Source organism: Pristiophorus japonicus, chromosome 5, assembly GCF_044704955.1.
Source record: "Pristiophorus japonicus isolate sPriJap1 chromosome 5, sPriJap1.hap1, whole genome shotgun sequence".
In the NCBI taxonomy this organism is placed as follows: Eukaryota; Metazoa; Chordata; class Chondrichthyes; family Pristiophoridae; genus Pristiophorus; species Pristiophorus japonicus.
This window is the reverse complement of record NC_091981.1, coordinates 295,074,207-295,090,171: the sequence shown is the minus strand read 5'-3', so window position 1 is coordinate 295,090,171 and position 15,965 is coordinate 295,074,207. Positions and strand designations below refer to the sequence as shown.

The following is a 15,965-nucleotide window of genomic DNA, read 5'->3' as shown; positions in this document are numbered from 1 at the left end:
GGATGGCGCTCGGAACACAGATCCTGGACCAGGTGTGGGATGAGCCCAGCGAACAGTCCCACCCAGCAACTATGCAAACAGTTAACTTCCTCGCCAAGGCTGTCTCTGGCTTAGAAGTGATTTGTAACTTTTAAAATAAAAGCTATATACACACAGGCATAATTCAGTCAACACCAGAGAGCAAGGCCAGGGCCAAGCAGACTCCCGAGATAAGACAAGCACAATCTACAACTTGTCTCTCCACAGGACAGGAAAGTAAATACTCTGTCAAAGGATTCCTGGCACAAAGCCAGTGTAGTTTGGGAAATCAGACTCTGGACTGTCCGCCCTACCCGCTCTTTGCTGCATCCTCGTCATTTTTTAATAAATCTCACAGCCCTGTCGCCCGCAGAAACTCACTCTTTCCCTCGTGCTCAGAACTGTGGAACTCTCAGCCTTTCCTTTCCTGTCGGCTTTGAATTATAGCAGAGACTTCCACACTCTAACCACCCTATGGCTCAGTGGGTAGCACCCTCGCCCTCAGAAGATTGTGGATTCAAGTCCCAATCCAGAGTACATAATCCAGACTGACACTCCCAGCAGTAAGCCACTAAGTTGCATCAAAACTTGAAGACCCAACCGAACAGCATATTGGAGTATGTTCACCGCACGGACTGCAGCGGTTCAAGGCAGTGGCCCACCCCCATCTTCTCAAGGGAAGCCCATGATGAGCAATACACGACAGCCAGGCCAGCGATTCGTACACAGCCGGCTAGATTTTCGGTGAAAATGGTAGTTTTACGCCAAAATTACCGTTTTCGCTGCGCTACCGCTTTTAGGCCTAACTTTTGGCCTTTACGTCGGTAAAGTCGGCATTGTACGAGGTTTCACGGCGCAAACCACGAGTTTCGGCAACTTTAGTCCGGGGGCTGGTAGCGCTGCCGGGGGGGGGGGGGGGGGGGGGGAGGTGGGGGAGGAGAAGAGAAAAAAAAATTGCAAAAAATATTCATAAAAACCTTTATTTAATAAATCCTTCAAATTAATTTTAAAAATAAAAACTTTAACTTACCTTTTTGCAGGTCTTTATACTTACCGCTGCTGGTTGGGCTGCACCGACAGGTTTGACCCGGTCGGTATTCTGGGCGTGGTGTTAGGGTCGGGAGAGTGCCGAAAGTACAACGATAACACAATTTGCGGCGTTGCACGTTGGCGCAACTCTCCCCGGCAGTACGCGGGAGCGCCGTCACAAAGAGGTGCCCGAGGATTCTGCTGACCAGGTTTTCGCAGCGGAGGGTCAAATCGCGGCAAAAACCCAGTCGCAAACTCAGCGAAAATCCAGCCCAAGAAGTATGAAGTAAAAAAAAAAAAAACAGCACTTACTTTACATTCAGGCTTTCATACAGTCCGTGGTCTAGGAGCACCAGTTCTGCTTTCCCATCAGGGCCTTTTCTAACCAACACTGTACAATGAGAGAAAAATATAAAATATAAATCTGACACGCAAGAACATAAAGTAAAGGAATTACATAGGACGGGGGAGAGGAGAGAGATGGGGAGAGGAATATCTTCCAGTATGTGATCGCCAGACATCTCAAGAGATGTTCTGCCTGTTCAGGTGGGTATTAGGGATCCCAAGGCACTATTTAAAGTATAGAAGGGAACTTCTCCACGGTGTCCTAGGCCAACATTCCTCCCTCAATCAGAAACAGATGAGCTGGTCATTTATCTCACTGCTGTTTGAGAGATCTTGCTGGGTGAGAAATGGCTGCCTTACGAACCGAGAGTCACTGCACTTTAAAGTGACTGAGTGTGCGTGAAGCACTTGGTGACGCGTCAGAGATGTGATAAAGTATTATTTACCATCGTGCTGCTGGTAGATAGTTACATGGCTGTCCATGCCCATACTCTCTTTACCCATCAGTGTGCTTGCTGGCCTGGTCCACGAACAACTTGATGTTAAAATTCTCATCCTCGTGTTCAAATCCCTCCATGGCCTTGCCTCTCCCCGTCTCTGTAACTTCCTCCAGCTCTACAACCCCCAGATCTCCGCGCTCCTCCAATTCTGGTCTCTTGTGCATCTCCCCCACTTCCTTCACCCCACCACTGGCGGTCATGCCTTGAGCTACCTGGACCCTAAGCTCTGGAATTCCCTACCTATACCTCTCCGCCTCTCTATCCCTCTCCTCCTTTAAGATGCTCCTTAAAACCTACCCGTGGCCAACCTTGTGGTCACCTGTCCTAATATGTCCTTATGTGGCTTGCTGTCAAATTTTGTCTGATAACATTCCTGTGAGTTAAAGGCGCTACATAAATACAAGTTGTTGATCACAAGCTGCCTTCCTTTCTCCAGTCTCCGTTATTGGTTACATGAACTAATTCTGGCCAAACCAGCATTTGTACCACGAGGTGACAATCCTTTGAAACTGAGCGAGGTCTTGGAACTTCAGTGTCCTGCATGGTGCTCGGACTTACCATTCCCAGGGTGGGGGTCGGCGTGGATGAATCCAGTGTAAAATATCTGCTCCGCAAAAATCCTGACCAGTTTGTCTGCAACCTGAGGAAAGGGAGGGGGGAGGGGGGAGGGGGGAGGAAAAGGTATGTCAGCTTGCATTGCAACTCTTCCAGCTGTTCCATTTACAGCACCGTCCACCATAACAGGCGGTGGGTGTGCAACACACAGGCACAGCACACAATTTAAAAAATGGGCGCGCAGACCATCTAAAACCGAGCTCGGGGCTTCAAATAAAGCTGTTCAGTCAGCCCCATCTTTCCATTCCAATGATGGCAAGCCCCAAATGGCATTCCTGGGATATGGGCATCGCAAGCATCTATTGCCCATCTCTAGTTTCCCTCGAGAAGGTGGTGAGCTGCCTTTTTGAACCGCTGCAGTTCGTGTGTTGAAGGTACTCCCACAGAGCACTGCAACTTACAAAGAAAAAGTGGCAACTAAATGCTTTAAATCAGAACGCTAATTGGAGGAGCTAAGCAGGACAGTGGGTTTGGTTTCGGGTAGTTCTAGCCAAGAGTCGGCACAGCCGCGATGGACCAAATGGCTGGAAGCTTCAATGGTACAGATCCTACAGATGGTCTCACTGAGGCTAGAAAGGGATAAGATAAAAGTTTAAACAAAAATAATCATCCAGGGTTCCCACTCTGCTCCCCATCAGATGAACCCCCTCAGAATGTGCTGTGCATGGACATCAGGTTCCTCCACAGTTAAACCAACCTATTAGCACACACCGTCTCGGGTCACGTGTGAGGAATGGTCACCTGGGTGAGTACTCAACGGCTGCTAGTGCCTGTGCCTGTTCAGAAGGGATGGGGAGTCAACTTGGGGAGGGGGGAGGGGGGCGGGCGGTTTGAGTGGGACAAAATCAGCACTTACATCTTTCACATTCAAGCCCTGCTGCTTGATTTCATCAATGTTAGCGACTTTACAGCCCTCACAGTAATCTGCAGTCAGGATCCTCTGAAAGAAAAAGCACGTACAGATCAGGCAGAGGTACACCGTACATATACAGAGCATCTCGAGGACAGAAAACAACCCAGGCGTTTCATGAAGGAGAAGATGGACGTGCAGTGTTCGGAAAGGCTATGGGCAGGGAGAATCTAGACAGCGGGGGCCTTGGTAGACAAAGGCTCAGCCACTGCTGATTGAATGGGAAGCGGAGGGAAACATCATCAGGTGTAATCAGACAAGCAACACAGCAACAACAGATTATCTGGCCACTAATTGTGGGATCTTGCTGTGTGCAATTTGGCTGCTGTATTTAAAAGAAAGAACTTATAGAATCATTAGCAAAATTGAAGCCCACGGGATTAGTATAGTATTAGGCAGTCCCTCATATCGAGGATGACCTGCTTCCACACCAAAAAAGGAATGAGTGCACAGGTGTTTCAATGAGGGACCTGACATTCTAGGTCCCGAACTACATGTTCAAGGGTGGAAGATGCCTGTGCGTGGATTCTTTTAACATGGGGTGGCTGTTGCACACCAGCCACCACACGGGCTTGACAGAGCTAGGTCTTGATCCAGTGGCAAGGGTTAACCAAGACGAAGGGAGACCAAGCTCTGCCGCATGGACCTAGTGCGCACGCATGCTCCTACTATCCATATTTCGCAGTGTGGGTTGGCCCATGCTGTCCCTGGGCCCCGAACACTCGCTCCTGGGCCCCGATCATGATCCATGGGATTAAAGGGGTAGGGGGAAGCATGGATACGAAGGGACAGAAAGCAGAGAGCAGTGGTGAATGGTTGTTTTTCAGACTGGAGGGAGGTATACATACAGTGGTGTTCCCCAGGGATCGGTGTTGGGACCACTGCTCTTTTTGATATATATTAATGACCTGGACTTGGGCATAATTTAACATTCTAGAGATGACACAGGGCTTGGAAATGTAGTGAACGGTATGGAGGACAGCAACAGTCTTCAGGAGGATATAGGAAGACTGGTGAAATGGACAGACACATGGCATATGAAATTTAATGCTGAGATGTGTGTTGTAATGCATTTTGGACGGCAAAATAAAGAATGGCAATATAAACGAAATGTTACAATTTTAAAGGGGGTGTCGGAACAGAGAGACTAATCTTTGAAGGTGGCAGGACAAGTTGATAAAGTTGTTAAAGAAGCATCTGGAATCCTTGACTTAGAGGCATAAAGTACAAATAAAGGAAGTTATGCTCAGCCTTTATAAATCACTGGTTGGACCTCAGCAAGAGAGCGTTTTGTCCCATTCTCAGCATCACACTTTAGAAAGGATGTCCAAGCCTCAGAGAGAGTGCAGAGGGGATTTACCAGAATGGTACCATTGATGAGGGATTTCAGGTATCTGGAGACTGGAGAAGCTAGGGATGATCTCCTTCAAGCAAAAAAGGTTAAGGGGAGATCTAATAGACGTATTCCAAATGATCATGGGTTTTGATAGAGTAGATAGGGAGAAACTGTTTCCACTGGCTGGCGGGTGGGTAACCAGAGGGCTAAAACAGGAGGGAGATGAGGAGAAGTTTGACTTTTATGGAATGAGTTGTTACGGTCTGGAATGGGCCTCCTGAAAGGGTAGTAGTAGCAGCTCATTACGATGCAGGTTGGGTCAACAGCTAATTGCTGAATGTATGGGACCTTGAGGATACAAGGGTTATGGATCATGTAGCGGTTATAATCCTGGACTAGCAACCGTGAATCCAAATCTGACCATGACAAAATGAAATTGAAATCAATAAATCCAGTCACCCTCAGGATGGCACCTGCAAGCAAATGAACTGGCAATTGGTTCACTAATGGCCTTCAGCGAAGGAAACTTGCCATGCCTTCCCAGTCTAGCTCTTAATGCCACGCTGAAGTGACCAAGCAAGGCACTCAGTTTGCACAATGTTTGGTGTTAGTCATGACTCAGTGGGTAGCACTCTCGCCTCGGAGTCAGAAGGTTGGGGGTTCAAGTCCCAGTCCAAAAACCTAGGCTGACATTCCAGTGCAGTGCTGAGGGAGTGCTGCACTGTCGAAGGTGCTGTCTTTTGGATGAGATGTTAAACTGAGGCCCTGTCTGCCCTCTCAGGTGGATGTAAAAGATCCCACATTACTATTTTTCAACGGTGAGTTCTCCCCGGTGTCCTGGACAATATTTATCCCTCACTAACATCACAAACAGATTATCACATTGCTGTTTTTGGAAGCTTGCTGTGTATAAATTGGCTGATGCAGTTCCTATATTACAACAGTGACACTTCAAAAGTACTTCATTGGTTGTTAAGACTATCTGATGTCATGAAAGGCTCCAAATAAATGCAAGTCTTTCTTCTCAACAATCATTCTGGACAATTATAAGAACATAAAAAATAGGAGGCGGCCATTGGCCCCTCGAGCCTGCTCCGCCATTCAATAAGATCATGGCTGATATTCGACCCCAACTCCACCTTCCCACACTATGCCCATATCCTTTGATTCCCTTGGTATCCAAAAATCTATCAATCCCTGTCTTGGCAGGGGGATGGGAACCTATGCAGGGAGGCAGAGGGAAGTAAAAAGGGGGCAGAAGCAAAAGGTAGGAAGGAGAAAAGCAAGAGTGGAGGGCAGAGAAATCAAGGGCAAAAATCAAAAAGGGCCACATTACAACATAATTCTAAAAGGACAAAGAGTGTTAAAAAAACAAGCATGAAGGCTCTGAGTCTCAAATGCGAGGAGCATTCGTAATAAGGTGGATGATTTAACTGCACAGATAGGTGTTAACAGATATGATGTAATTGGGATTACGGAGACATGGCTCCAGGGTAACCAAAGCTGGGAACTTAATATCCAGGGGTATTCAATATTCATGATGGATACTCAGGAAGGAAAAGGAGGTGGGATAGCATGACTGGTTAAAGAGGAGACTAACGCAACAGTAAGGAAGGACATTAGCTTGGATGATGTAGAATCTGTATGGGTAGAGCTGCGAAACACCAAAGGGCAGAAAACGGTTGGTGGGAGTTGTGTACAGACCACCAAACAGTAGTAGGGAGGTTGGGGATGGCATCAAACAGGAAATTAGGGACACGTGCAATAAAGGTACAGCAGTTATCATGGGTGACTTTAATCTACATATTGATTGGGCTAACCAAACTGGTAGCAATACTGTGGAGGAGGATTTCCTGGAAAAAAAAACGAGACTTGGGGGTGGGTGGAAGGAGAGAGACAGACTGAGAAAGACAGAGACAGATGGGCGCATGTAGTGTTCAACGAGAGAGAGAACTCCCACAAATGTAGAGTTGTCAGCAGTCCACCATCAAGATGATCATATAGCTATCAATAACAGCCATCATTAAACTTTAATGATGGAGCCATATTTCACCACACACAGCCAGAACATACTCTTTGGCCTTACCTTGCTGGTCTGCTTCCAGTACACCTTGGGAATGATAACATATTTGAAGTGACTGAGATCTTTTGCACAGCGCTCCCCGTTCCGACCTTCATTCTCAAAGTCCAGCTCCTGGGCTAGCGTCCCCTTCAGGTCCTGTGGAGTATGGCATATACAGGAACACGTACAAGGCACTCTCTAATTCATCGTATTAAATGGATTAATATTCCAAGAATCACATGCATGGGAACAAGAGTAGGCCATTCAGCCCTTCGAGCCTGTTCAATTCAACCAGATCATTGCTGACCTTGGTGTTGCATCACTTCAGTTAAGACATCACCGTGAACGGCCAGCCAATTCGCTCCCATTTTAAAGTCGCTAGCAATTCTGGTTCCTTGCAACCAGTTGCTATTTAACTCCTCAGCCGGATTTCCCATTTTTAGGGGCTCAGCTGTATATTATATTTTGTTAACATAAAACATGTCCTAGTGAGTCTTGTGAGTGGTATATGCACAATAAAAGCAGGTGCAGATGATGCCTACAAATGCCTCTTGCTATTTACAATGCTATGTCAAGCTCATTTTTTACTGACACAGTCCTACATACCTATTGCCATTTACATTTTACATTGTTAAATAGCTTCCCTGTTGGTTTAGCGAGTAATGGTACAGCCTGCAACATGGGAGTAGTAACATAGTGGTTTTGTTATTGGACTAGTAATCCAGAGGCCTGGACTAATGATCCAGAGACACAGATCCAAATCCCACCACGACAGTTGGGGAATTTAAATTCAGTTAATTAAATAAACCTGGAATAAAAAGCTAATATCAGTAATGATGACCCTGGAACTACCAGATTGTCATTAAAAACCCATCTGGTTCACTAATGTCCTTTCAGGAAGGAAATGAGATGAAGGGGTTGCCATCTGAAAAAAGGTTGAGCAGGTTGGGCCTATAATCATTAGAGTTTAGAAGAATGAGAGGTGATCTTAATGAAACATATAAGATTCTGAGGGGTCTTGACAGGGTAGGTGCAGGGAGGATGTTTCCCCTCATGAGGGAATCTAGAACTAGGGGGCATATTTTCAGAATAAGGGGTCGCCCATTTAAGACAGAAATGAGGAGGCATTTCTTCTCTCAGAGAGTCGTGAATCTTTGGAATTCTCTATGCCAGGGAGCTGTGGAGGCTGGGTCCTTGAATATATTTAAGGTGGAGATAGACAAGAGTCAAGGGTTATGGGGAGCGGGCGGGGAAGTGGAGTTGAGGCCAGGATCACATCGGCCATGATCTTATTGAATGGCAGAGCAGGCTCGAGGGGCCAAATGGCCTAATCCTATTTCTTATGTTCTTATGAAATCTGCCGTTCTTCCCCGGTCTGGCCTATATATGACTCCACATCCACAGCAATGTGGTTGACTCTTAACTGCCCTCCGAAATGGCCTAGCAAGCCACTCATTTGTCAAGAAGGTTGCTCATCTCGAAGGCAATTAGGGATGGGCAATAAATGAATGCATACAAAACATTGAGCCAGAGCAGTTAGCCCCAGATGCGATCTGGGAGTTAGCTGATTCGCAGCTAGGACAACAGTAGGAATGCTATAATTTTCCTGCACACTCTGGGCTAGGGAGAGAGGTGGCATGTAATGAGCAACCTTCTTGACAAGGTATTGTATGCTGAAAGATTAAAGATAGAATGCTTGAAAAGGAGACTTGCTTAGATATAACAGTTTACAAAGACACTAGATTGCCCAGTCAAATTTGCAGTAATAGTATGGAGTTCGAATTCATACAAGATGGTTTTCTAGATCAGCATGTTGAGGAACCAACTAGAGAACAGGCTAGTTTAGATCTAGTATTGTGCAATGTAAAAGGATTAACTGATAACCTTTTAGTAACCTTCAGGGAAGAGTGACCATAATATGAAAGAATTTTACATTAAGTTCGAAAGTGATTTAGTTAAATCCGAAACTAGGGTCTTAAATCTAAACAAAGGAAATTACGTAGGTATGAGAAGAGAGTTGGCTAAGACATATTGAGAAACTACATTAAAAGGTATGACGGTAGACATGCAATGGCTAGCATTTAAAGAATTAATACATAATTTACAACAAACATACATTCCTTTAAGGCACAAAAACCCCACAGGAAAAGTGGTCCAACCTTGGCTAACAAGAGAAGTTAAAGATAGTATTATATCAAAGGAAAAGGCTTATAATGTTTCCAAAAAGAGCAGTAAGCCTGAGGATTGGGAGGGCTTTAGAATTTAGCAAAGGAGAGACAAGAAATTGATAAAGAAAGGGAAAATAGAATGAGAGAGTAAACTGGTGAGAGACATAAAAACAGATTGTAAAAGGTTCTATAGGTATGTAAAAAGGAAAAGATTAGCAAAAGTAAATGTGGGTCCCCTAAGGGCTGAGACAGGAGAAATTATAATGGGGAATAAGGAAATTTAACAAATACCTTGTCTGTCTTCACGGAAGAAGACACGAAAAATCTCCCAGAAATAGTGGAGTACCAAGGAATGAGGAACTGAAAGAAATTAGTATCAGTAAGAAAATAGTACTGGAGAAATTAATGGGACTGAAAGCCGATAAATCCCCTGGACCTGATGGCATACATCCTAGAGTTTTGAAAGATGTGGCTATAGAGATAGGCTATAGGGCTCATGAAATTGGGGGTAATATACTAGCATGGATTGAGGATTAGAAAACGGACTGAAAACAGAGAGTAGGAATAAATGGGTCATTTTCGTGTGGGCAGGCTGTAACTAGTGGGGTACCGCAAGAATCAGTGCTTGGGTCCCAGCTATTCACAATCTATATCAATGATTTGGATGAGGGGACCGAATGTAATATATCCAAGTTTGCTGATGATACAAAGCTAGGTGGGAATGTCATTTATGGGGAGGATGCAAAGACACTTCAAGGGGATATAGACAGGCAAAGTAAGTGGGCAAGAACATGGCAAATGGAATATAATGTGGAGAAATGTGAAGTTTGGTCGGAGAAATAGAAAAACAGAGTATTTTTTAAATCGAGAGAGATTGGTGAGGGACCTGGATGTCCATGTACACGAATCACTGAAAGTTAACATGCAGGTACAGCAAGCAATTAAGAAAGCAAATGGTATGTTGGCCTTTATTGCAAGAGGATTTGAGTAAAGATGTCTTACTGTAATTATACAGAGCCCTGGTGAGACCGCACCTGGAGTATTGTGTACAGTTTTGGTCTCCTTATCCAAGGAAGGATATACACGTACAACATCCGAAATCCGGAATCCTCGGGACTGAATCCGTTCCGGATTTTGGTTTTTCCCCCCCGATTTCAGACAAGAAAATCAATAGTCTGAAATCCGGAACCCTCGACCCGTGCTAGGTTTTGAGCAGCGAGGTCAAAAATCTGGCAAAACCCAAAATCCAGCATGGATTCAGTCGAGGATTCCGATTTCAGATATCAGACTTTATTTTCTTGTCTGTGCCATTTTTGGGGTTTTGCCTCAAAAATGGGCAGTTTTCAGACAATAATCCCAGATGACTCCCATCAGCTATGTGCACATGTCTGGTTTTTGGACAATTCCGGTTTTCGGATTCGGGACGTTGCACCTGTACTTGCCATTGAGAGAGTGCAACGAAGGTTCACCAGACTGATTCCTGCGATAGGGGGATTGTCCTATGAGGAGAGATTGAGTAGACCAGGCCTATATTCTCTAGAGTTTAGAAAGAAGAGGGGTGATCTCTTTGAAACATACAAAATTCTTACAGGGTTTGACAGGGTAGATGCAGGGAGGATCTTTCCTCTGGCTGGGTAGTCTAGAATCAGTGGTCACAGTCTCAGAATAAGGGGTCAGCCATTTAGGACTGAGATGAGGAGAAGCTTCTTCACTCAGGGTGGTGAATCTTTGGAATTCTCGACCTCAGAGGGCTGTCGAGGCTCAGTCTTGAGTATATTCAAGACAGATAGATTTTTGGATATTAAGGGAATTATGAGACATGGGGATAGTGCAGGAAAGTGGGGTTGAAGTGGAAGATCAGCCATCATCTTACTGAATAGCAGAGCAGGCGTGAGGGGCTGAATGGCCTACTCCTGCTCCTAATTCTTATGTTCTCATGTTCTTGTACCTCAGTGTGTAAAAAGAAACATAACCTGCTATATTAACAAAATATAATATACAGTGAGTGTAAAAGGAACAAGCTTTTGGGACAGTTCAGAAATAAATAAGTATCTGGGGCTGAGGGTACCTGACTCTACAATGCATCAATTCAAATGAATAGCCATCTAGCGTGTAGAACATAAACTTGACCATGCAAGTCTGACATTTGGCTACTTAACAACATCTTGCATTTACATAGCGCCTTCAACATAGTAAAATGCCCCAAGGCACTTCAAAAGAGCATTAACTCATTTGATGTGGCAGTGTCAACCACGACTCAGTTGGGAGCACTCGTGTCTGAGTTAGAAGGTTGTGGGTTTTTGAGTTTCACACCAGAGACTCGAGCACATAATCTAGGCTGACACTCGTGCAGTACTGGGCGAGTACTGCATTGTCGGATAGGCAGTCTTTTGGATAAGAAGCGAGGCCCTGCCTGCTCTCTCAGGTGGTGTAGAAGATCCCATGGCACTATTTCGAAGAAGAGCAGGGGAGCTCTTCCCGGTGTCCTGGCCAATACTTATCCCTCAACGAACATCACAAAAAAAACTAATGATCTGGTCATTATTTCATTGCTGTTTGTGGAGCTTGCTGTGTGCAAATTGGCTGCCGCAATTCCCACATTACAACAGTGACTACACTTCAAATAGTTCATTGGCTGTAAAGTGCTTTGGGACTTCCAGAGGTTGTGAAAAGTGCTATAGAAATGCAAGTCTTCCTTTTGGGTAGCTGAACTGACCAGCTGGCCTAAATAGGTTTTGAAGAACATTTATTCCAAGATGAAGTGATACAACCAACTTAAGACGCTGCCTGTTTTGAGGATTAAATATACAGTCAAAGGCTGAACTGAGAACCTGCACAATTGCTCCCAGTTTCCTGCACCTCATTCATATATATCCCTTCGGGAGTAGAGATATTTCTCAATGGACTGGGAACAAATGGGACACAATACAACATCTGACTGACTCCCTCCCTGTTCTTTTTTTTAAAAAAAACTCTCACGCCATCATAGACACGCGCTGTACTAAATGTGACAGAAAGTATCATGCTCCAATCAGCACTCTGACTCTACCGTTAGGACATGGGGCACTTACCTGGAGGACCCAGCTGAATGCAAACTTTGGATGCATCAACTGAACTAGGCTCATGAGGAACTCCAGTGTTATGATGTCTCCATCAAACCGGTCCCGTAGATCTATGAACTGCACCTGGGAGCAGATAGAGAAGGTAAATTTAAATCAGGCTGTAAGTTGACAAGCAGAAGGGTTGACATGTTTAATGATCCCAATGACTTCTGGTAAGAAGTTAGCCTCGAGTCAGAAGGTTGTGGATTCAAGCCCCATTCCAGCGATTTGAACACAATTTCTATAATCCAGACAGACCCCCTCCCCATGCATTACTGAAGGAGCGCTGCACTGTCAGGAGGGGTTGTCGTGGTGCATATAGATAAAAAACGGGATAAGGTCCTACAAGCTAAATTTAGGGAGCTAGGAGTTAAATTAAAAAGTAGGACCTCAAAAAGGTAGTAATCTCAGGATTGCTACCAGTGCCACGGGCTAGTCAGAGTAGGAATCGCAGGATAGCTCAGATGAATACGTGGCTTGAGGAGTGGTGCAGAAGGGAGGGATTCAAATTCCTGGGACATTGGAACCGGTTCTGGGGGAGATGGGACCAGTACAAACCGGACGGTCTGCACCTGGGTAGGACCGGAACCAATGTCCTAGGGGGAGTGTTTGCTAGTGCTGTTGGGGAGGGGTTAAACTAATATGGCAGGGGGATGGGAACCTATGCAGGGAGACAGAGGGAAGTAAAATAGGGGCAGAAGCAAAAGATAGAAAGAAGAAAAGTAAAAGTGGAGTGCAGAGAAACCCAAGGCAAAAATCAAAAAGGGCCACATTGCAGCAAAATTCTAAAAGGGTAAAGTGTGTTAAAAAGACAAGCCCGAAGGCTCTGTGCCTCAATGCGAGGAATATTCGTAATAAGATGGATGAATTAACTTCATAGGCAGCAATTAATGACTATAATATAATTGGCATCATGGAGTCATGGCTCCAGGGTGACCAAGGCTGGGAACTCAACATCCAGGGGTATTCAACATTTAGGAATGATAGACAGAAAGGAAAAGGAGGTGGTGTAGCGTTGCTGGTTAAAGAGGAAATTAACGCAATAGTAAGGAGGGACATTAGCTTGGATGATGTGGAATCGGTATGGGTGGAGCTACGGAATACCAAATGGCAGAAAACGCTAGTGGGAGTTGTGTACAGACCACCAAACAGTAGTAGTGAGCTTGGGGACAACATCAAACAAGAAATTAGGGATGCGTGCAATAAAGGTACAGCAGTTATCATGGGCGACGTTAATCTACATATAGATTGGGTTAACCAAACTGGTAGCAATACAATGGAGGAGGATTTCCTGGAGTGTATTAGGGATGGTTTTCTGGACCAATATGTCGAGGAACCAACAAGAGGGCTGGCCATCCTAGACTGGGTGATGTGTAATGGAAAAGGACTAATCAGCAATCTTGTTGTGCGAGGTCCCTTGGGGAAGAGTGACCATAATATAGTAAAATTCCTTATTAAAATGGAGAGTGACACAGTTAATTCAGAGACTAGGGTCCTGAACTTAAGGAATAGGTAACTTCGATGGTATGAGACGTGAATGGGCTAGAATAGACTGGCAAATGATATTTAGAGGGTGGATAAGCAATGGCAAACATTTAAAAATCACATGGATGAACTTCAACAATTGTACATCCCTGTCTGGAGTAAAAATAAAACGGGGAAGGTGGCTCAACCGTGGCTAACAAGGGAAATTAAGGATAGTGTTAAATCCAAGGAAGAGGCATATAAATTGGCCAGAAAAAGCAGCAAACCTGAGGACTGGGAGAAATTTAGAGGAGGACAAAGGGTTTAATTAGGAGGTGGAAAATAGAGTACGAGAGGAAGCTTGCCGCGAACATAAAAACTGACTGCAAAAGCTTCTATATATATGTGATGAGAAAAAGATTAGTGAAGACAAACGTAGGTCCCTTGAAGTCAAATTCAGGTGAATTTATAATGGGGAACAAAGAAATGGCAGACCAGTTGAACAAATACTTTGGATCTATCTTCACGAAGGAAGACACAAATAACATTCTGGAAGTACTGGGGACCGAGGGTCTAGTGAGAAGGAGGAACTGAAGGATATGCTTATTAGGCGTGAAATTGTGTTAGGGAAATTGATGGGATTGAAGGCCGATAAATTCCCGGGGCCTGATAGTCTGCATCCCAGAGTACTTAAGGAAGTAGCCCTAGAGATAGTGATCATTTTCCAACAGTCTATCGACTCTGGATCAGTTCCTATGGACTGGAGGGTAGCTAATGTAACACCACTTTTTAAAAAAGGAGGGGAGAGAGAAAACGGGTAATTATAGACCGGTTAGCCTGACATCAATAGTGGGGAAAATGTTGGAATCAATTATTAAAGATGAAATAACAGCGCATTTGGAAAGCAGTGACAGGATCGGTCCAAGTCAACATGGATTTATGAAAGGGAAATCATGCTCGACAAATCTTCTGGAATTTTTTGAGGATGTAACTAGTAGAGTAGAGTGGACAAGGGAGAACCAGTGGATGTGGTGTATTTGGATTTTCAAAAGGCTTTTGACAAGGTCCCACACAAGAGATTGATGTGCAAAATTAAAGCACATAGTATTGGGGGTAATATACTGACGTGGATAGAGAACTGGTTGGCAGACAGGAAGCAGAGAGTCGGGATAAACGGGTCCTTTTCAGAATGGCAGGCAGTGACTAATGGAGTGCCGCAGGGCTCAGTACTGGGACCCCAGCTCTTTACAATACACATTAATGATTTGGATGAAGGAATTGAATGTAATATCTCCAAGTTTGCAGATGACACTAAACTGGGTGGCGGTGTGAGCTGTGAGGAGGACGCTAAGAGGCTGCAGGGTGACTTGGACAGGTTAGGTGAGTGAGCAAATGCATGGCAGATGCAGTATAATGTGGATAAATGTGAGGTTATCCACTTTGGTGGCAAAAACACCAAGGCAGAATATTATCTGAATGGCGGCAGATTAGGAAAAGGGGATGCGCAACGGGACCTGCGTGTCATGGTACATCAGTCATTTAAAGTTGACATGCAGGTACAGCAGGCGGTGAAGAAGGCACATGGCCTTCATAGCGAGAGGATTTGAGTATAGGAGCAGGGAGGTCTTACTGCAGTTGTACAGGGCCTTGGTGTAGCCTCACCTGGAATATTGTGTTCAGTTTTGGTCTCCTAATCTGAGGAAGGACATTCTTGCTATTGAGGGAGTGCAGCGAAGGCTCACCGGACTGATTCCCGGTATGGCTGGACTGACATATGAGGAGAGAATGGATCAACTGGGCCTTTATTCACTGGAGTTTAGAAGGATGAGAGAGGATCTCACAGAAACATATAAAATTCGGACTGGACTGGACAGGTTAGATACAGGAAGAATGCTCCCGATGTTGGGGAAGTCTAAGGATAAGGGGTAAGCCATTTAGGACTGAGATGAGGAGAAACTTCTTCACTCAGAAAGTTGTTAACCTTTGGAATTCTCTACCGCAGAGAGTTGTTGATGCCAGTTCATTGGATATAGTCAAGATGGAGTTAGATGTGGCCCTTACGGCTAAAGGGATAAAGGGGTATGGAGAGAAAGCAGGAAAGGGGTACTGAGGTGAATGATCAGCCATGATCTTATTGAATGGTGGTGCAGGCTCGAAGGGCCGAATGGCTTACTCCTGCACCTATTTTCTATGTTTCTATGTGCCGTCTTTCAGATGAGACGTTAAACCTCTCAGGTGGACATAAAAGATCTCGTGGCACTATTTTTTTGAAGAAGGAGAGTTTTCCCCGGAGTCCTGGCCAATATTTATCCCTCAATCAACATCACAAACAGATTAACTGGTCATTATTAGATTGTCGTGTGTGGGATTATGCTGAGTGTAAATTGGCTGCCGTGTTTTCTACATTAAACGGTGAC

General features: G+C 44.8%; 1 protein-coding gene across 4 annotated transcripts in view; it reads right to left on the bottom strand.

Moving 5' to 3' along the window:
* adck5 (aarF domain containing kinase 5) overlaps positions 1 to 15,965 on the bottom strand; it is a 69,563-nt gene that overhangs the window by 24,673 nt on the left and 28,925 nt on the right. For all 4 annotated transcript variants that reach the window (XR_011593408.1, XM_070881886.1, XM_070881884.1 and 1 more), the window contains exons 7-11: positions 12,055 to 12,168; positions 6,840 to 6,971; positions 3,364 to 3,447; positions 2,451 to 2,532; positions 1,360 to 1,438 (exon numbers count right to left, since the gene is read on the bottom strand). Coding sequence is in view for 3 of the 4 variants with exons in the window: in XM_070881886.1 (XP_070737987.1) it covers positions 1,360 to 1,438; positions 2,451 to 2,532; positions 3,364 to 3,447; positions 6,840 to 6,971; positions 12,055 to 12,168 (491 nt within the window). In the remaining variant the exon portion in view is untranslated. The remainder of the gene's footprint in view (positions 1 to 1,359; positions 1,439 to 2,450; positions 2,533 to 3,363; positions 3,448 to 6,839; positions 6,972 to 12,054; positions 12,169 to 15,965) is intronic.